The sequence below is a fragment of the Symphalangus syndactylus genome, chromosome 4, assembly GCF_028878055.3.
Source record: "Symphalangus syndactylus isolate Jambi chromosome 4, NHGRI_mSymSyn1-v2.1_pri, whole genome shotgun sequence".
Classification (NCBI taxonomy): Eukaryota; Metazoa; Chordata; class Mammalia; order Primates; family Hylobatidae; genus Symphalangus; species Symphalangus syndactylus.
The window spans coordinates 82879028-82901876 of record NC_072426.2 but is presented as its reverse complement, the minus strand read 5'-3'; the positions used below and the strand labels follow the sequence as shown (position 1 = coordinate 82901876).

Sequence of the window (22849 nt, the reverse complement as noted above, 5' to 3'; positions counted from 1 at the left end):
GGGAAAATAAATGAGATACTATTTCACACACAAAAATGAAAACATCTGAAGATGCGAAGTATTGATGATGTAGGGGAACAGTGAATCTCAGAAACAGTTGCTGGCAGAATGCCTTTGGAAAACAATCAGCAATATCTAGAAAGCTTAAAAACACATGTGGTCTGCAACCCTGCAACTCTACTTCTTGGAATATTCCCTACAGTAACTCTTCCATGAGAGCACAGAGAGACGTGTGAGAAAGCTCCCTGTCGCTTGGTTTGTAACAGCTAGAAATTAAAGACAGTCTGCATGCCCATCAGCAAGAAAGCGGACGAGCACATGGGTTATTCAGATACTGATGTGCCATGAAGAAGTTAACTGCATGAACCACATCTATCTGTGTCAACCAGATCCTCTTCAATACTTAGTGATGAGTGAAAAGTGCAGGTCACATAATGATTAGACTAAATTATATCGATTAACAAACACCTATACTTTGCCATTTGCTGCTGTGTGTGAGTGTGCATGTAACACAGACAGATGTGGTCACAGTGGGACAGCACAAGCTGTGGGCTATGACTTGGGTCTGCTTCTCCTTCTCCCTGCGTGGCTGAGTGAGTAAGGAGGGCCTGCAAGAAGCACCAGCTTTCTGACATAGTGGGGACTATTCTTAGTCATTGCTTTACTTCCAAACTCTGATCTAGAAGCCTGATAAATCTTCTGAGAAAAAGGAACTTCAGGATTGTGCAGACAGTGCAAAGTTCAGTGTTTCCTGAACGGAAGCAAAGGACGGTTTCTGAAAAGGACAGATGAGTGGAAGGAGGAAGAAAAAAATGATTAAATCTAAGAAAGGGGGAAATGATCTCACCAGAAGCCCCCTGCTGCAAGATTGTGATAATGTTAAGTAGCTCCCAGATAATTGGGCTAGTTTGTGTTATCTTAGATGAGTAGACAGCAAAGTCTAATTAGGTCCCCACTAATTCATACTAAAGTGTTAGTGGCTTATAACAAATTAAATGAATTTTACGGGCATTTTATCTTAACCCAGATTCACAGGCCAGAAGTACTCTGAGAATGGCTGCAGGGGCTTTCCCACAGGTGGCTGAAACAGGGAGGGAGGCCAAGGAAGAAGCATAGAAACAACAGCCCTTTGGGATGGGAGGCAGAGCTCAAGCACAACGTGCGCACTGCACCAGGTATAAAAGTCTGGAAACACATCATATGGTGCCTGAGCCGAGAGGCTTGCGCACAAACACTCTAAAACAAATCACACATTTATAAACCCTCAACATGACCCACAGCACAGCAGGTTACTCTCCCACACTTGACGCTAATGGCATTTAAGTTTTATTTTTGATTTTTCAATTGGGAAATAGAATATATAAAATATGTATGGATATGTATGTATGCAAACACATACTCACACATGCAGAAAAATGTACAAAACACCTGTACGAACACCATCCAGGTAAAAAATCAGAACATTGTCCGTACCGTCATCCCCTACCTCTCCCAATCAACCCTCCTTCCATCCCCGGTCATCACCATCCTCGGCTTTATGATAGTCATTTTCTTGTTATTGTTTAAGGTTCCTCTATGACACACCTCCCTAAACAATTTAATTCCAAAAGTTATGAATTGGCCAGACACGCTCCTGGCTTCTTTCCTTCAACACTGCGTCGTGAGGTTTGTCCATGTTAGCAGCAGTTTGTTGATTTTCCTTGCTGTGTAGAATTTTCCTTGACAATTTATTTGTCTGTTATACTGTTTTTGGACATTGAGTTGTTGCCATTTTTTGGCCATCATGAGTAATGCTGTTGTGAGTACCCAGGCGCACATGCACACAAATGTGGATCCCACTATAGGATTTCTGGGTCGTAGATTATAATGTAGCTTCAGTTTTACGACATATTGCTAAATTGTTTTCCATGGAGGTCATATCAACTTGTCCTCCTGCCGACGGTATCTGAGTGTTCCCAGCCCTCTGGATCTTCTTTAATACTGAGGTGTTGTCAGTTGTTGAAGTGTTGCCCATCTGGGGGGCATGTGTGTGGTAGGAGCAGCGGTTCACTGTGATCTTCTGATTTCCCCGATTCCTAATGAAGCTGAACACCTTTTGTATACTTGCTTATATTTTGTACATTAAGTACCCAAACCTCTTGCCCATTTTCTAGTGAATGATACTCCCCTTCTTAAAGATTTGTAGGTCCTTCACATACTAGGAATAATTCTTGTCAGTCACTCCATGACTTGCCTTCACTCTCTCCTGGTGTCTTTCAATGAACAGTGTCCTTATCTTGAGGGAGGCAAACTTACCAATCTTTTCCTTTGTGTTTAATATGTTCTGAGTCTTATTTGAAAAATCCTTTTAGCTTGAGACCTGGAAGAATAATCACCTGTAGTCTAAATGTCTTAACAGTTTTGCCTTTAACTTTTAAGTCTAATCAACCCCAATCTGAGTCTCTTGAATGGCAAGAGGTGGAGTCTGATTTCTTCTCCTTCTCCTTCAGCCCTCCATGGTGGCTGGCCCCTATCCTCAAGATGCATGTCCAGTGGCCCAGTGCCACCCATCAGCCGAGCCCTCTGTAACAGACCCAGTACCCACATACATGTGGCTGTTTCTTGTTTCTTTATTCTGTTTCATGGAATGTTTTTGATGAAAACAGGGATGGAACTAAAGACAGTTCTGAGGTGGGGCAATTGTGTTTTTGGTGTGGGATTTCTCACCCCTTGACAGCAGTGGGTGTCTGGGCATAGGGGAAGAAGGAGCTACAGGGTTGAGAGATGCTGTTGCAACTTAGAAAAATTAAGAAAAATGAAGATACTGCTCAGTTATGGCAAGTGTTTGGTGAAACAGAGATCCATACATGGCTTGTGAAAACTGGTTAAAGATTTTTTTTTTTTTTTTTTTGAGACGGAGTCTCGCTCTGTCACCCAGGCTGGAGTGCAGTGGCACAATCTCGGCTCACTGCAAGCTCCACCTCCCAGGTTCACGCCATTCTCCTGCCTCAGCCTCCCGAGTAGCTGGGACTACAGGCACCCGCCACCATGCCCGGCTAATTTTTTGTAGTTTTTAGTAGAGTCGGGGTTTCACTGTGTTAGCCAGGATGGTCTCGATCTCCTGACCTGGTGATCCACCCGCCTCAGCCTCCCAAATGGTTAAAGATTTTTGAGGAGAAATTTGTCAATGTATACTAACAACTTTTACTATTTGGTAATTTCACATCTGGGCATCTGTCCTAGGAAAATACTTAATAATGCGTACAAATTTCACATACAAGGGTTTTCACATTGCTTATAAGAATACAAAAATTAGAAACCTCCTAAATGCCCAGGGAAGCTGGGTGTTTAAGTGAATGATGAGGCATCCATCCAATGGAATAGTACATAGAAACTAGAATAATGTTTATGACGAGATTTTGAAAATATGGGAAAACGATTTTTGCTACACTGCTAAAGGGCAGCAAGGAGGATGCAAAGTGGGATATATAGCACAATCCCAAATTTTAAAAAGTGAATAAGACAAAGTGAAAACAACTAAACATGAATTTTTATGAAAAAATTCATAAAATTCATAATTCGTACAGAAAATAGGTATTTTTCTGCCTCTATATTATTTTCCTTCTTTTACTTTTTTGAGTTAAAAAAAAAACCCAGATATACTACATATTCCTTGCAAGAAGTTCAACTATTGAGGGATATGTAGAAAAGTATCACAATATTGGCTCCCAAAGGCCCCTCCACAACCCAGGTAACTTCACTGTCTATGTAGAATGATTTCTTCCACTTCCTTCCCTTGGAAGGAGGTACAGACTCAAAAGTTTCCAGAGGCCAAAGCAGGAAATGAAATGAAGAAAACCTTGATATAGACAACAGACAGGTGTGGACTGGGGAAGCCTGAAGAATATCTCTGTTTACTCAAAAGTCAATAATGATCCATCAAGCACTTGTAGAGGCTGGATACAGCCCATCAGCCATCCATTTCCAGAGAAGCACTCTGTAATGTGTTATTATTATTATCTTCCAAAAAGCTTCATTGAGATATATTTACATACCATTAAATTCACCCCTTAAAAGTATGCTATTGAAATATTTTAATATATTTGCAGAGTTGTATGTATAACCATCATTATAACCCAATTCTGAAATAATCTAATCCCCAAAGGACACCTCAAACCCATTAACACTCACTCCTTGTTCCCCCTCCCCAACTCCTAGTCCTACGCAACTACTCACCTACTAATCTGACTCTGTGGGTTTGCCTATTCTGGACATTTCATACAGATAGAATCATACAGTATGGAGTCTTCCGTAAATGAGTTTTCCATTTAGCATATTTTTGAAGTTCATTCAGTGTTTGGCATCTGTCTATAGTTCATTTCTTTTCTTTTCTTGAAATGGAGTCTTGCTCTGTCGCCCAGGCTGGAGTGCAGTGGTGGGATCTAGGCTCACTGCGACCTCCACCTCCTGGGTTCAAGTGATTCTCCTGCCTTATCCTCCTGAGTAGCTAGGATTACAGGCATGCACCAACATGCCCAGCTAATTTTTGTATTTTTGTAGACATGGGGTTTCACCATGTTGGCCAGGTTGGTCTCAAACTCCTGACCTCAAGTGATCCACCTGTCTCAACCTCCCAAAGTGCTAGGATTACAGGCGTGAGCCTCTGCGTCTGGCATTCATTCCTTTTTAATGCCAAAAAATATCCCATTGTATGGATAAACTATATTTTGTTTATACATTCCTCAGTTAATGGAATTTAGGTTGTTTCTACTTTTTGACTATTGTGAACAATGGTGCTATAAATATGTGTGTACAAGTTTTTGTATAGACATGTGGTTTCAATATTCTTGGATAGAGGCCTAGGAGTAGAATTGCTGGGTCATATTGTAGCTGGGTTTAAGATTTCGAGGAACCACTAAACTATTTTCTGAAGTGGCTGCATCATCTTACATTCCGGTAGCAGCATCAGGGTTCCAGTTTCTCCACATCCTTGGCAGCACTTGTTACTATCTGTCTTTTTTATTCTAACCATTTTAGTGGGTGTGAAATTGTATCTTGTGGTTTTGATTTGAAATTTCCTGATGATTAATAATGTTGAGCATATTTTCACGTGCTTATTGGAGATTCGCAAATTTTCTCTGGAGAACTATTTAATTAAGTCCTTTGCTAATTTTTAAACTGGGTTATTTGTACAGAATATTTTAAAATTGAGTTGTCAGAGTTCTTTATATATTCTGGATACAAATCCCTTATCAGACATATGATTTAGATCTGTGGATTGTCTTTTCACTTTATTGATGATGTCCTTTGAAGCACAGATCTTTTACATTTTAATGACATCTAACTTGGCTACTTTCTTTTGCTGCCTGTGTTCTTGGTGCCATATCTAAGAGGCTTTGCCGAACCCAAGATTATGAAGACTTACTCATATGATTTCTTCCAAGAGTGTTAGGTTGTTAGCCTTTACTTTTAGATCTATCATCCATTTTGAATTAATTTTTAAATTTATCTAGCAGCATTATTGAAATATAATGCACATACTATAAAATTTATCCATTTGAAGTGTTCAATTCAAGGATGTTTAGTATTAATTTTTACACAATGGACAACCATCAGTTTTAGAACACTTTCATCCCCGGCAAAAGGAACACTGTATCCTTTAGCTGTCACTCCCACGACCAATTCCTCATTCCCTGCTCCTAGGCAACCAGTAATCTACTTTGTATCTGTACAGATTTTTCTTGTACAGAAATTTCATATAAAAGGAATCATACAATATATGATCTTTTGTGACTGGCTTCTTTCACTTAGCATAATGTTTTTGAGATTCATCCATGTTGTAACAAGTGTCAGTATTTCATTCTTTTATCATGGTCAAATTATATAGATATACTATATTTTATCCATTCATCCATTAATGGACTTTTGGGTTGTGTACACCTTTTGATAGTTACAGGTAATGCTGCTATAATCATGCATGTACAAGTTTTTGTGTGGGCATATGTTTCCATTTCTGTTGGGAATATGCTTAAGAGTGGAAATGCTGTCATACTGTAACTCTCTGTTGAACAGTCAGGAGCTAGCAGACTGTTTCCCAAGCAGCTGTGCCATTTTACATTCTCACCAGCAGCGTAAGAGGGTTCTGATTTCTCCACATCCTTGTCAACACTTGTTCTTGTCGGATTTTTTGATTCTAGCCATCCTAGTGAGTATCAAGTGGTATCTCATTGTGGTGTTGATTTGCATTTCCTAGATGACTAAGGGGTCCTTGGAGAAATATCTATTCAGATCCTGACTCATTTTTTTCATTTTTTAATTGGACTATTTGTCTTTATTGAGTTGTAAGAGTTCTTTATAAATTATGGATGGAAGACCCTTATCAGATATACAATTTGTAAATATTTCTTCCATTCCGTGGTTCATCTTTTTCATTTTCTTGATGGTGTCCTTTGAAACATAAAGGTTTGTAAATTTGATGACATCACTTTATCACTTTATCTATTTTTCTTTTGTTGCTGATGCTTTTGGTGCAATATCAAGAGTCCTTTGTCAAATCCAAAGTCATGAAGGTTTACTCCTGTGTTTTCTTAAAAAAGTTTTATAGTTTTAGCTCTCACATTTTGGTAGGTATTTGACCCATTTTGTGTAAAAAAAATTTTGTGTTAATTTATGTATATGGTGTGAGCTAAGGATCCAACTTCATTCTTTTGCATGTGACTATCCAGTTTTGCTAGGACCATTTGTTGACAAGACTATTCTTTCTCTGTTAAACTGTCTTGCTGCTTCTGTCAAAAATTAATTGGCCATAAGTGTAAGGGCTTATTTCTGGATTTCTCAAGCCTATTTCATTGATCCATATATCTATCCTTATGCCAATATCACATTGTCTTGAATACCATAGCTGTGTAGTAATTTTGATATTGAGAAGTGCAAGTCCTCCATCTTTGTTTTCTTTTTATCAAGATTGTTTTGGCTATTCTGGGTCCCTTCCATTTCCATATGAATTTGCAGAATTGACAGCTTGTCAATTTCTGCAAAGAAATCAGCTAGAATTTTGATAAGGGTTGTGTTGAACCTGTACATTACTTTGTGGGGTATTGCCATTTTAACAAAATCAAGTCCTCTGATTCATGAACATGAAATGTCTTTCAACCTATTTAGATCTTCTTTAATTATGTTAAACAATGTTTTGTACTTTCATTGTACAAGTCTCAGACTACTTTGTTAAATTTATTCATAAATGTTTATTGTTTTTGATGCTATTGTAAATTGAACTTTTTCTTACTTTTATTTTCACATAGTTGGTTGTTAATGTATAGAAAAACAATTGATTATCTTGTATCTTGCAACCTTGGTGGTTTATTAGTTCTAATAGTTTCTTTTGGCGAATGCCTTCAGATTTTCTATATATAAGATCATGTCAGAGTGGAGCCAAGATGGCCGAATAGGAACAGCTGCGGTCTACAGCTACCAGCGTGAGCGACACAGAAGATGGGTGATTTCTGCATTTCCATCTGAGGTACCGGGTTCATCTCGCTAGGGAGTGCCAAACAGTGGGTGCAGGACAGTCGGTGCAGTGCACCGTGCGAGAGCTGAAGCAGGGCGAGGCATTGCCGCCCTCGGGAAGTGCAAGGGGTCAGGGAGTTCCCTTTCCTAGTCAAAGAAAGGGGCAACAGACGGCACCTGGAAAATTGGGTCAGTCCCACCCTAATACTGCGCTTTTCCAATGGGCTTGGAAAACGGCACACCAGGAGATTGTGTCCCGCACCTGGCTCAGAGGGTCCTACACCCACGGAGTCTCGCTGATTGCTAGCACAGCAGTCTGGTATCAAACTGCAAGGTGGCAGCAAGGCTGGGGGAGGGGCGCCCGCCATTGCCCAGGCTTGCTGAGGTAAACAAAGCAGCCAGGAAGCTCGAACTGGGTGGAGCCCACCACAGCTCAAGGAGGCCTGCCTGCCTCTGTAGGCTCCACCTCTGGGGGCAGGGCACAGACAAACAAAAAGACAGCAGGAACCTCTGCAGTCTTAAATGTCCCTGTCTGACAGCTTTGAAGAGAGTAGTGGTTCTCCCAGCACGCAGCTGGAGATCTGAGAATGTGCAGACTGCCTCCTAAGGTGGGTCCCTGACCTCCGAGTAGCCTAACTGGGAGGCAACCCCCAGTAGGGACAGACTGACACCTCACTCGGCCAGGTACTCCTCTGAGACAAAAATTCCAGAGGAACAATCAGACAGCTGAATTTGCGGTCCACGAAAATCCGCTGTTCTGCAGCCATCGCTGCTGATGCCCAGCCAAACAGGGTCTGGAGTGGACCTCTAGCAAACTCCAACAGACCTGCAGCTGAGGATCCTGTCTGGTAGAAGGAAAACTAAGAAACAGAAAGGACATCCACACCAAAAACCCATCTGTACATCACCATCATCAAAGACCAAAAGTAGATAAAACCACAAAGATGGGGAAAAAACAGAGCAGAAAAACTGGAAATTCTAAAAAGCAGAGCACCTCTCCTCCTCCAAAGGAACGCAGTTCCTCACCAGAAACGGAACAAAGCTGGATGGAGAATGACTTTGACGAGTTGACAGAAGAAGGCTTCAGACGATCAAGCTACTCTGAGCTACAGGAGGAAATTCAAACCAATGGCAAAGAAGTTAAAAACTTTGAAAAAAAATAGATGAATGTATAACTAAGATAACCAATGCAGAGAAGGGCTTAAAGGAGCTGATGGAGCTGAAAGCCAAGTTTCGAGAACTACGTGAAGATTGCAGAAGACTCAGTAGCCGATGCAATCAACTGGAAGAAAAGGTATCAGCGATGGAAGATGAAATGAACGAAATGAAGCGAGAAGAGAAGTTTAGAGAAAAAAGAATAAAAAGAAACGAACAAAGCCTCCAAGAAATTTGGGACTATGTGAAAAGACCAAACCTATGTCTGATTGGTGTACCTGATAGTGACGGGGAGAATGGAACCAAGTTGGAAAACACTCTGAAAGATATTATCCAGGAGAACTTCCCCAATCTAGCAAGGCATGCCAACATTCAGATTCAGGAAATACAGAGAAAGCCACAAAGATACTCCTCGAGAAGAGCAACTCCAAGACACATAATTGTCAGATTCACCAAAGTTGAAATGAAGGAAAAAATGTTAAGGGCGGCCAGAGAGAAAGGTCAGGTTACCCACAAAGGGAAGCCCATCAGACTAACAGCTGATCTCTTGGCAGAAACTCTGCAAGCCAGAAGAGAGTGGGGGCCGATATTCAACATTCTTAAAGAAAAGAATTTTCAACCCAGAATCTCATATCCAGCCAAACTAAGCTTCATAAGTGAAGGAGAAATAAAATACTTTACAGACAAGTAAACGCTGAGTGATTTTGTCACCACCAGGCCTGCCCTACAAGAGCTCCTGAAGGAAGCACTAGACATGGAAAGGAACAACCGGTACCAGCCACTGCAAAAGCATGCCAAATTGTAAAGACCATGGAGGCTAGGAAGAAACTGCATCAACTAATGAGCAAAATAACCAACTAACATCATAAAGACAGGATCACATTCACACATAATATTAACTTTAAATATAAATGGGCTAAATGCTCCAATTAAAAGACACAGACTGGCAAATTGGATAAGGAGTCAAGACCCATCAGTGTGCTGTATTCAGGAAACCCATCTCACGTGCAGAGACACACATAGACTCAAAATAAAGGGATGGAGGAAGATCTACCAAGCAGATGGAAAACAAAAAAAGGCAGGGGTTGCAATCCTAGTCTCTGATAAAACAGACTTTAAACCAACAAAGATCAAAAGAGACAAAGAAGGCCATTACATAATGGTAAAGGGATCAATTCAACAAGAAGAGCTAACTATCCTAAATATATATGCACCCAACATAGGAGCACCCAGATTCATAAAGCAAGTCCTGAGTGACCTACAAAGAGACTTAAACTCCCACAAAATAATAATGGGAGATTTTAACACCCCACTGTCAACATTAGACAGATCAACCAGACAGAAAGTTAACAAGGATACCCAGGAATGGAACTCAGCTCTACACCAAGTGTACCTAATAGACATCTACAGAACTCTCCACCCCAAATCAACAGAATATACATTTTTTTTCAGCACCACACCACACCTGTTCCAAAATTGACCACATAGTTGGAAGTAAAGCTCTCCTCAGCAAATGTAAAAGAACAGAAATTATAACAAACTGTCTCTCAGACCACAGTGCAATCAAACCAGAACTCAAGATGAAGAAACTCACTCAAAACTGCTCAACTACATGGAAAATGAACAACCTGCTCCTGAATGACTACTGGGTACATAACGAAATGAAGGCAGAAATAAAGATGTTCTTTGAAACCAGTAAGAACAAAGACACAACATACCAGAATCTCTGGAACACATTCAAAGCAGTGTGTAGATGGAAATTTATAGCACTAAATGCCCACAAGAGAAAGCAGGAAAGATCCAAAATTGACACCCTAATATCACAATTAAAACAACTAGAGAAGCAAGAGCAAACACATTCAAAAGCTAGCAAAAGGTAAGAAATAACTAAAATCAGAGCAGAACTGAAGGAAATAGAGACACAAAAAACCCTTCAAAAAATTAATGAATCCAGGAGCTGGTGTTTTGAAAAGATCAACAAAATTGATAGACCGCTAGCAAGACTAATAAAGAAGAAAAGAGAGAAGAATCAAATAGATGCAATAAAAAATGATAAAGGGGATATCACCACTGATCCCACAGAAATACAATCTACCATCACAGAATACTATGAACACCTCTATGCAAATAAACTAGAAAATCTAGAAGAAATGGATAAATTCCTGGACACATACACCCTCCCAAGACTAAACCAGGAAGAAGTTGAATCTCTAAATAGACCAATAACAGGTTCTGAAATTGTGGCAATAATCAATAGCTTACCAACCAAAAAGAGTCCAGGACCTGATGAATTCACAGCCGAATTCTACCAGAGGTACAAGGAGGAACTGGTACCATTCCTTCTGAAATTATTCCAATTGATAGAAAAAGAGGGAATCCTCCCTAACACATTTTATGAAGCCAGCATCATCCTGATACCAAAGCCCAGCAGAGACACAACCAAAAAAGAGAATTTCAGACCAATATCCTTCATGAACATTGATGCAAAAATCCTCAATAAAATACTGGCAAACCGAATCCAGCAGCACATCAAAAAGCTTATCCACCATGATCAAGTGGGCTTCATCCCTGGGATGCAGGTCTGGTTCAACATACGCAAATCAATAAATGTAATCCAGCATGTAAACAGAACCAAAGACAAAAACCACATGATTATCTCAATAGATGCAGAAAAGGTCTTTGACAAAATTCAACAACCCTTCATGCTAAAAACTCTCAATAAATTAGGTATTGATGGGATGTATCTCAAAATCATAAGAGCTATCTATGACAAACCCACAGCCAATATCATACTGAATGGGCAAAAACTGGAAGCATTCCCTTTGAAAACTGGCACAAGACAGGGATGCCCTCTCTCATCACTCCTATTCAACATAGTGCTGGAAGTTCTGGCCAGGGCAATCAGGCAGGAGAAGGAAATAAAGGGTATTCAATTAGGAAAAGAGGAAGTCAAATTGTCCCTGTTTGCAGATGATATGATTGTATATCTAGAAAACCCCATTGTCTCAGCCCAAAATCTCCTTAATCTGATAAGCAACTTCAGCAAAGTCTCAGGATACAAAATCAATGTGCAAAAATCACAAGGATTCTTGTACACCAATCACAGACAAACAGAGAGCCAAATCATGAGTGAAGTCCCATTCACAATTGCTTCAAAGAGAATAAAATACCTAGTAATCCAATTTACAAGGGATGTGAAGGACCTCTTCAAGGAGAACTACAAACCACTGCTCAATGAAATAAAAGAGGATACAAACAAAAGGAAGAACATTCCACGCTCATGGGTTGGAAGAATCAATATTGTGAAAATGGCCATACTGCCCAAGGTAATTTATAGATTCAATGTCATCCCCATCAAGCTACCAATGACTTTCTTTACAGAATTGGAAAAAACTACTTTAAAGTTCATATGGAGCCAAAAAAGAGCCTGCATCGCCAAGTCAATCCTAAGCCAAAAGAACAAAGCTGGAGGCATCACGCTACCTGAATTCAAACTATACTAGAAGGCTACAGTAACCAAAACAGCATGGTACTGGTACCAAAACAGAGACATAGATCAATGCATCACAACAGAGCCCTGAGAAATAATGCCGCATATCTACAACTATCCGATCTTTGACAAACCTGACAAAAACAAGCAATGGGAAAAGGATTCCCTATTTAATAAATGGTGCTGGGAAAACTGGCTAGCCATATATAGAAAGCTGAAACTGGATCCCTTCCTTACACCTTATACAAAAATTAATTCAAGATGGATTAAAGACTTACATGTTAGACCTAAAACCATAAAAACCCTAGAAGAAAACCTAGGCAATACCATTCAGGACATAGGCATGGGCAAGGACTTCCTGTCTAAAACACCAAGGCAATGGCAACGAAAGCCAAAATTGACAAATAGGATCTAAGTAATCTAAAGAGCTTCTGCACAGCAAAAGAAACTACCATCAGAGTGAACAGGCAACCTACAAAATGGGAGAAAATTTTCACAACCTACTCATCTGACAAAGGGCTAATATCCAGAATCTACAATGAACTCAAACAAATTTACAAGAAAAAAACAAAGAACCCCATCAAAAAGTGGGCAAAGGACATGAACAGACACTTCTCAAAAGAAGACATTTATGCAGCCAAAAAACACATGAAGAAATGCTCATCATCACTGGCCATCAGAGAAATGCAAATCAAAACCACAATGGGATACACCATCTCACACCAGTTAGAGTGGCCATCATTAAAAAATCAGGAAACAACAGGTGCTGGAGAGGATGTGGAGAAATAGGAACACTTTTACACTGTTGGTGGGACTGTAAACTAGTTCAACCATTGTGGAAGTCAGTGTGGTGATTCCTCAGAGATCTAGAACTAGAGATACCATTTGACCCAGCCATCCCATTACTGGGTATATACCCAAAGGACTATAAATCATGCTGCTATAAAGACACATGCACACATATTTTTATTGCAGCACTATTCACAATAGCAAAGGCTTGGAACCAACCCAAATGTCCAACAACGATAGACTGGATTAAGAAAATGTGGCACATATACACCATGGAATACTATGCAGCCATAAAAAATGATGAGTTCATGTCCTTTGTAGGGACATGGATGAAACTGGAAAACATCATTCTCAGTAAACTATCGCAAGGACAAAAAACCAAACACGGCATGTTCTCACTCATAGGTGTGAATTGAACAATGAGAACACATGGACACAGGAAGGGGAACATCACACTCCAGGGACTGTTGTGGGGTGGGGGGAGGGACAGCATTAGGAGATATACCTAATGCTAACTGATGAGTTAATGGGTGCAGCACACCAACATGGCACATGGATACATATGTAGCAAACCTGCACATTGTGCACATGTACCCTAAAACTTAAAGTATAATAATAATAATAATAATAATAAAGCTTTACTAAAAAAAAAAGATCATGTCATTTGTAAATTGTGATAGTTTTACTTACTGTACTCCAGTGCGGATGCCTTTACTTATCTTTTTCTTCCCTAACTGACCTGGCTAGACCCTCCAGTACAATGTTCAATACAAGTAGCAAAAGTGAACATCCTTATCCTGTTTCTGGATTCAGCCTTTCATCATTAAGTATAGTGTTAACTGTGAATTTTCTTTTTTTCTTTTTGTGGGGGGATGGAGTCTTGCTCTGTCACCATGCTGGAGTGCTGTGGCATGATCTCGGCTCACTGCAACCTCCGCCTTCTGGGTTCAAGCAATTCTCCTGCCTCAGCCTCCTGAGTAGCTGGGACTACAGGTGCGTGCCACCACACCAAGCTACTTTTTGTATTTTAGTATAGATGGGGTTTCACCATGTTGGCCAGGATGGTCTCAATCTCTTGACCTTGTCATCTGCCCACCTTGGCCTCCCAAAGTGCTGGGATTACAGGTGTGAGCCACCACACCCAGCCTAATTGTGAATTTTCAAACCTTTATCAGGTTGAGGACATTTTCTTCAATTCCTATTTTTTGAGTGTTTTATCATGAATGGGTGTTGGATTTTGTCAAATGCCTTTTCTGTATGTCTATTGACATGATTATGTACTTTGTTTTGTTCTTTACTCTATTGATATGGTGAGTTCAATTAATTGATTTTTGGATGTTAAACCAACTTTGCATTCCTGGGCTAAATCCCACAAGTTCATATTGTTTAATGCCTTTTATATACTGCTGGGTTAGCTTCGCTAGTATTTCATTGAAAATGTTTATATCTATATTGCTAAGGGATATTGGTTTACAGTTTTCTTGTGATGCCTTTAGTTTTGGTATAATATGGGTATGAGACAATGAGTTGGGAAGTGTTCCTTCTATTTCTTAAAAGAGTTTATGCAAGATCGGTATTAATTCTTTACATGTTTGATAGAATTAGCCAGTGAAGCTATCTGGGTCTGGGCTTTTATTTGTGGGAAATTTTAGAATTACTAATTCAATTTCTTTGGTTGTGATTGGTTTATTCAGATTAACCATTTCTTCATGAGTCAGTTTTGGTAGTTTGTGTCTTTCTAGGAATTTGTGCATTTCATTGAACTAGTTTGTTGGCATGCAATTGTTCATAGTATTCTTTTTTATTAATTTTAATTTCTGTATTGATTTTCCCTCATTTTATGAGTCTCATTTTTCCTTTTTTATTCATTTTAATTTCTGTATTGATTTTTCTTCTCTTATTGCACATTTTAATAGTTTGAATTCTCTGGACAGTTGGCTGAAGAGTTGTCAATTTTGTTGCTGATCACATATCACTTTTATAATTGAATTGTTATAAGAAGACATAAGAAGTAAGACGCAACCCCTACAATGGCGAACATTAAGGTACACCCAAGCTTTTCTGCCCATTCTTCCTACATGCCAATATGGTTGATCCAAAGTTATTTTCATTACTCTCCTCTCCATCTCTTGTCTGGAGTTGTAGGTAAGGTGAAGTCTAGAGATTGTGCACCCACACTGGGAGCTGGTGCCTTGGTGACTTTCCAGCAGTGACGGGCCATACACTGTGGAAAGGGTTTATTTCATACCATGCACTTGAGATAGAAGAAACCACGGTCCCGTGGCCACTCGATCTGATGTCATAACTCACCGATATTGTTTTTGCCGTGTTTCCAGTTCTTTACGTCGGTGTTGCTTGAGAATGTGAATTTGGTCATCTTGGGCCAACTTTGCTGTAAAGAAAGAACAACATGAGAGTAGCCTTAGGAAGAACAATAACAATGCCCAATGCCCAGTGTGTAGGCTTCCTTCTGATGACCTGCCTATGCCGAGTGCTTTATGTGCATGACCTCATTTGAGCCTCAGAGCACTTCCCCACTTAATGATGAAGAAACTGAGGCTTAGGGAAGTTGTGTAGCTTTGCTCTTGAACTTTACCCAAGGTCACACACCTAATTAGTGAATTTTCTTTTTTTTTTTTTTTTTAATTCTACTTTAAGTTCTAGGATACATGTGCACAATGTGCAGGTTTGTTACACATGTATACATGCGCCATGTTGGTGTGCTGCACCCATTAACTCATCATTTACATTAGGTATATCTCCTAATGCTATCCCTCCCCCATCCCCCCACCCCATGACAGGCCCCAGTGTGTGACGTTCCCCTTCCTGTGTCCATGTGTTCTCATTGTTCAATTCCCACCTATGAGTGAGAACATGTGGTGTTTGGTTTTCTGTCCTTGCGATAGTTTGCTGAGAATGATGGTTTCCAGCTTCATCCATGTCCCTGCAAAGGACATGAACTCATCCTTTTTTATGGCTGCATAGTATTCCATGGTGTATATGTGCCACATTTTCTTAATTCAGTCTATCATTGATGGACATTTGGGTTGGTTCCAAGTCTTTGCTATTGTGAATAGTGCTGCAGTAAAAATATGTGTGCATGTGTCTTTATAGCAGCATGATTTATAATCCTTTGGGTATATACGCAGGAATGGGATGGCTGGGTCAAATGGTATTTCTAGTTCTAGATCCCCGAGGAATTGCCACAGTGTCTTCCACAAAGGTTGAACTAGTTTACAGTCCCACCAACAGTGGAAAAGTGTTCCCATTTCTCCACATCCTCTCCAGCACCTGTTGTTTCCTGACTTTTTAATGATTGCCATTCTAACTGGTATGAGATGGTATCTCATTATGGTTTTGATTTGCATTTCTCTGATGGCCAGTGGTGATGAGCATTTTCTCATGTGTCTGTTGGCTGCATAAATGTCTTTTGAGAAGTGTCTGTTCATATCCTTTGCCCACTTTTTGATGGGGTTGTTTTTTTCTTGTAAATTTGTTTGAGTTGTTTGTAGATTCTGGATATTAGCCCTTTGTCAGATAAGTAGATTGCAAAATATTTTTCCCATTCTGTAGGTTGCTTGTTCACTCTGATGGTAGTTTCTTTTGCTGTGCAGAAGCTCTTCAGTTTAATTAGATCCCATTTGTCAATTTTGGCTTTTGTTGCCATTGCTTTTGGTGTTTTAGACATGAAGTCCATGCCAATGCCTATGTCCTGAATGGTATTGCCTAGGTTTTCTTCCAGGGTTTTTACAGTTTTAGGTCTAACATTTAAGTCTTTAATCCATCTTGAATTAATTTTTGTATGAGGTGTAAGGAAGGGATCCAGTTTCAGCTTTCTACATATGGCTAGCCAGTTTTCCCAGCACCATTTATTAAACAGGGAATCCTTTCCCCATTTCTTGTTCTTGTCAAGTTTGTCAAAGATCAGATGATTGTAGATGTGTGGAGTTATTTCTGAGGGCTCTGTTCTGTTCCATTTGTCTATGTCTCTGTTTTGGTACCAGTACCATGCTGTTTTGGTTACTGTAGCCTTGTAGTATAGTTTGAAGTCAGGTAGTGTGATGCCTCTAGCTTTGTTGTTTTGGCTTAGGATTGTCTTGGCAATGCAGGCCCTTTTTTGGTTCCATATGAATTTTAAAGTAGTTTTATCCAATTCTGAGAAGAGTCATTGGTAGTTTGATGGGGATGACATTGAAACTATAAATTACCTTGGGAGTATGGCCATTTTCATGATATTGATTCTTCCAACCCATGAGCATGGAATGTTCTTCCATTTGTTTGTGTCTTCTTTTATTTTGTTGAGCAGTAGTTTGTAGTTCTTGAAGAGGTCCTTCACATCTCTTGTAAGTTGGATTCCTAGGTATTTTATTCTCTTTGTAGCAATTGTGAATGGGAGTTCACTCATCATTTGGCTCTCTGTTTGTCTGTGATTGGTGTATAAGAATGCTTGTGATTCTTGCACATTGATTTTGTATCCTGAGACTTTGCTGAAGTTCCTTATCAGCTTAAGGAGATTTTGGGCTGAGACAATGGGGTTTTCTTGACATACAGGCATGTCATCTGCAAACAGGGACAATTTGACTTCCTCTTTTCCTAACTGAATATCCTTTATTTCTTTCTCCTGCCTGATTGCCCTGGCCAGAACTTCCAACACTATGTTGAATAGGAGTGGGGAGAGAGGGCATCCCTGTCTTGTGCCAGTTTTCAAAGGGAATGCTTCCAGTTTTTGCCCATTCAGTATGATTGGCTGTGGGTTTGTCACAAATAGCTCTTATTATTTTGAGATACATCCCATTAATACGTAATTTATTGAGAGTTTTTAGCATGAACGGTGGTTGAATTTTGTCAAAGGCCTTTTCTGCATCTATTGAGATAATCATGTGGTTTTTGTCTTTGGTTCTGTTTACATGCTGGATTACATTTATTGATTTGCATATGTTGACCTATCCTTGCATCCTAGGGATGAAGCCCACTTGATCATGGTGTATAAGCTTTTCGATGTGCTGCTGGATTCGTTTTGCCAGTATTTTATTGGGGATTTTTGCATCGATATTCATCAGGGATATTGGTCTAAAATTCTTTTTTTTTGTTGTGTCTCTGCCAGGCTTTGGTATCAGGATGATGCTGGCCTCATAAAATGAGTTAGGGAAGATTCCCTCTTTTTATATTGATTGGAATAGTTTCAGAAGGAAGGTACCAGCTCCTCCTTGTACCTCTGGTAGAATTCGGCTGTGAATCCATCTGGTCCTCAACTTTTTTGGGTCGGTAGGCTATTAATTATTGCCTCAATTTCAGAGTCTGTTATTGGTCTATTCGGGGATTCAACTTCTTCCTGGTTTAGTCTTGGGAGGGTGTATGTGTCCAGGAATTTATCCGTTTCTTCTAGATTTTCTAGTTTATTTGCATAGAATTGTTTATAATATTCTCTGATGGTAGTTTGTATTTCTGTGGGATCTGTGGTTATATCCCCTTTATCACTTTTTATTGCATCTATTTGATTCTTCTCTCTTTTCTTCTTTATTAGTCTTGCTAGTGGTCTATCAATTTTTTTGATCTTTTCAAAAAACCAGCTCCTGGATTCATTGATTTTCTGAAGGTTTTTTTGTGTCTCTATCTCCTTCAGCTCTGCTCTGATCTTAATTATTTCTTGCCTTCTGCTAGCTTTTGAATGTGTTTCCTCTTGCTTCTCTAGTTGTTTTAATTGTGATGTTAGGGTGTCAATTTTAGATCTTTCCTGCTTTCTCTCGTGGGCATTTAGTGCTATAAATTTCCGTCTACACAGTGCTTTAAATGTGTCCCAGAGATTCTGGTATGTTGTGTCTTTGTTCTCGTTGGTTTCAAAGAACATCTTTATTTCTGCCTTCATTTCGTTATGTACTCAGTAGTCATTCAGGAGTAGGTTATTCAGTTTCCATGTAGTTGAGTGGTTTTGAGTGAGTTTCTTAATCCTGAGTTCTAGTTTGACTGCACTGTGGTCTGAGAGACAGTTTGTTATAATTTCTGTTCTTTTAAATTTGCTGAGGAGTGCTTTACTTCCAACTATGTGGTCAATTTTGGAATAGGTGTGATGTGGTGCTGAGAAGAATGTATATTCTGTTGATTTGGGGTGGGGAGTTCTGTAGGTGTCTATTATTTCTGCTTGGTGGAGAGCTGAGTTCAATTTCTGGATATCATTGTTAACTTTCTGTCTCATTGATCTCTCTAATGTTGACAATGGGGTGTTAAAGTCTCCCATTATTATTGTGTGGGAGTCTAGGTCTCTTTGTAGGTCTCTAAGGACTTGCTTTATGAATCTGGGTGCTCCTGTATTGGGTGCGTATATGTTTAGGATAGTGAGCTCTTCTTGTTGAATTGATCCCTTTACCATTATGTAATGGCCTTCTTTGTCTCTTTTGATCTTTGTTGTTTTAAAGTCTGTTTTATCTGAGAGTAGGATTGCAACCCCCGCCTTTTTTTGTTTTCCATTTGCTTGGTAGATCTTCCTTCATCCCTTTATTTTGAGCTTATGTGTGTCTCTGCACATGAGATGGGTTTCCTGAATACAGCACACTGATGGGTCTTGACTTCTTATCCAATTTGCCAGTCTGTGTCTTTTAATTGGAGCATTTAGTGCATTTACATTTAAGGTTAATATTGTTATGTGTGAATTTGATCCTGTCTTTATGATGTTAGCTGGTTATTTTGCTCGTTAGTTGATGCAGTTTCTTCCTAGCATTGATGGTCTTTACAATGTGGCATGTTTTTGCAGTGGCTGGTACCGGTTGTTCCTTTCCATGTTTAGTGCTTCCTTCAGGAGCTCTTGTAGGGCAGGCCTGGTGGTGACAAAATCTCTCAGCATTTGCTTGTCTGTAAAGTATTTTATTTCTCCTTCACTTATGAAGCTTTGTTTGGCCGGATATGAAATTCTGGGTTGAAAATTCTTTTCTTTAAGAATGTTGAATATTGGCCCCCACCCTCTTCTGGCTTGCAGAGTTTCTGCCGAGAGATCAGCTATTAATTAGTCTGATGGGCTTCCCTTTGTGGGTAACCTGACCTTTCTCTCTCAGTGCCCTTAATATTATTTCCTTGATTTCAACTTTGGTGAATCTGACAATTATGTGTCTCGGAGTTGCTCTTCTCAAGGAGTATCTTTGTGGTGTTCTCTGTATTTCCTGAATTTGAATGTTGGCCTGCCTTGCTAGGGTTTGGAAGTTCTACTGCATAATATCTTGCAGAGTGTTTTCTATCCTGGTTCCATTCTCCCCGTCACTTTCAGGTACAGCAGACAGACGTAGATTTGGTCTTTTCACATAGTCCCATATTTCTTGGATTCTTTGTTAGTGTCTTTTTACTCTTTTTTCTCTAAACTTCTCTTCTCGCTTCATTTCATTCATTTCATCTTTAATCACTGATACCCTTTCTTCCAGTTGATCAAATCCACTACTGAAGCTTGTGCATTCATCATGTAGTTCTCGTGCCATGTTTTTCAGCTCCATCAGGTCATTTAAGGACTTCTCTACATTTGTTATTCTAGTTAGCCATTCCTCTAATCTTTTTTCAAGGTTTTTAGCTTCTTTGCGATGGGTTCGAACTTCCTCCTTTAGCTCAGAGAAGTTTGATCATCTGAAGTCTTCTTCTTTCAACTCGTCAAAGTCTTTCTCCATCCTGCTTTGTTCCACCGCTTGCGAGGAGCTGCGTTCCTTTGGAGGAGGAGAGGTGCTCTGATTTTTAGAATGTTCAGCTTTTCTGCTCCGTTTTTCCCCATCTTTGTGGTTTTATCTACCTTTGGTCTTTGATGATGGTGACATACACATGGGGTTTTGGTGTGGATGTCCTTTCTGTTTGTTAGTTTTCCTTCCAACAGTCAGGACCCTCAGCTGCAGGTCTGTTGGAGTTTGCTAGAGGTCCACTCCAGACCCTGTTTGCCTGAGTATCAGCAGCGGAGGCTGCAGAACAGCAAATATTGCTGAACAGCAAATGTTGCTGCCTGATTGTTCCTCTGGAAGCTTCATCTCAGAGGTGTACCTGGCCATGTGTGGTGTCAGTCTGCCCCTACTGGAGGGTGCCTCCCTGTTAGGCTACTCTGGGGTCAGGGACCCACTTGAGGGGGCAGTCTGTCCATTCTCAGATCTCAAATTCCATGCTGGGAGAACCACTAGTCACTTCAAAGCTGTCAGACAGGAACACTTAAGTCGGCAGAGGTTTCTGCTGCCTTTTGTTCAGCTATGCCCTGCCCCCTGACGTGGAGTCTACAGAGGCAGGCAGGCCTCTTTGAGCTGTGATGGGCTCCACCCAGTTCAAGCTTCCTGGCCGCTTTGTTTACCTACTCAAGCCTCAGCAATGGCGGGTGCCCCTCTCCCAGCCTCGCTGCCACCTTGCAGATCAATCTCAGACTGCTGTGCTATCAATGAGCCAGGATCTGTGGGCGTGAGACCCTCCGAGCCAGGGGTAGGATATAATCTTCTGGTGTGCCGTTTGCTAAGACAATTGGAAAAGTGCAGTATTAGGGTGGGAGTGACCCGATTTTCTAGGTGCCGTCCGTCACCACTTCCCTTGGCTAGGAAAGGGAATTCCCTTTGTGCTTCCCAGATGAGGTGATGCTCACACTCGGTGGGCTGCCCCCACTGTCCTGTCCCCATGTCCAACAATCCCCAGTGAGATGAACCCGGTACCTCAGTTAGAAATGCAGAAATCACCCGTCTTCTGCATTGCTCATGCTGGGAGCTGTAGACTGGAGCTGTTCCTATTTGGCCATCTTGGAACCAGTCTGAATTAGTGAATTTTCAACATAAGACTCAAATCCTGTGCTCTTAGCCACTCACTTTACAAAAGCCAAATCCAGTTCCTCATCCTCTTGCTCAGTCATTCAGCAAGCCTTGGGGCCCCTGCCTTTCAGTGCTTAGAGAATCATGTTCAGATGCAAGAGCCAGGCTTGGTTCTCACTTGGCTTGGCAGGCACAGTACATGCCTAACTCTGGCCTGCGTGTGCATTTCCACTTGAGGTCCTAACCTTCCACTCAGCCCCTCAAGACTTTTCAGGGACCTAAGGGCCCCTGGTGCAGAGCTGCCTTTTTGCTCCAGGAGAAAGGCATTTTGTGGCCCTTGGTGGGTATCTTTAAATCACTGCAGAATAGTTTACTCCTCTTCTCTGCAATTCTTATACTGAGCAAAAATGGGAGTTCACTCTGGGTTTTAGTGTTGCCTGTGAGAGCAGCAGTTCTCACAGTTCTTATGTTTCTAAGTCCATTTCATTTCTTCATGGAGAAATGTGTGACTTAAGATTCGATATACAGACGATGACACAACCCAGTTCCTTGTCGTGCCTACACAGAGGATTGAGAATGAGCTTCATTCTAAAAGAGTGCAGTGTCCTAGATGGCTTTAGAAGAGACACATGTGCTTGGACTTGGGGTCTCTCACTGAAGCTGTGTGACCAAGAGTTGCCCTGACCCCCTCACATGTAAAATGGAGATGATAATGCCTACTTCTCCGGGTCATGGTGTGCATTTGGGGAGAGAATGCAGGAAAGCCCTCCACACAGCACCTGGCATGCAGTAAATGCCAATGGAAGGGAACAATGATCATTATCATTATGCCTATAGTCATCATTGGCCTGAGGGTTCTGCTCCTCCCTCTAAGCCTAGCTCCGAGAGCATCTTCTCTCTCAGCCTGTCCTACTGCCGTCTCTCACCGCGGGAGTTGGAGCAGGTAGCTAAGGGCAGGGCTGCTTCTCGGAGCCTTTAGAGCAGATGAGGTCATATCATGACCACTCTTTAAACTGTTGCTTAAGGCCAAGCCTGTGAACGCAGCCCATAGAGCTGTGAATAGGGCGAGCCCAGATCTCCTGAAAACATGTCCTGGAATAGTTTTTCTAGCTCTTGTGGTAAAGCATTATGTTTTAAAACTTACTTTTCAACACAGATTGATATTTTTGTAAAATATAATAAAAAT

The 22849-nt window shown here is 40.6% G+C and overlaps 1 protein-coding gene across 5 annotated transcripts in view; it reads right to left on the bottom strand.

Moving 5' to 3' along the window:
* ALOX5 (arachidonate 5-lipoxygenase) overlaps nucleotides 1-22849 on the bottom strand; it is a 76870-nt gene that overhangs the window by 41556 nt on the left and 12465 nt on the right. For all 5 annotated transcript variants that reach the window (XM_055275284.1, XM_055275287.1, XM_055275285.1 and 2 more), the window contains one exon: nucleotides 15230-15311. In XM_055275284.1, the coding sequence (XP_055131259.1) occupies nucleotides 15230-15311 (82 nt within the window). The remainder of the gene's footprint in view (nucleotides 1-15229; nucleotides 15312-22849) is intronic.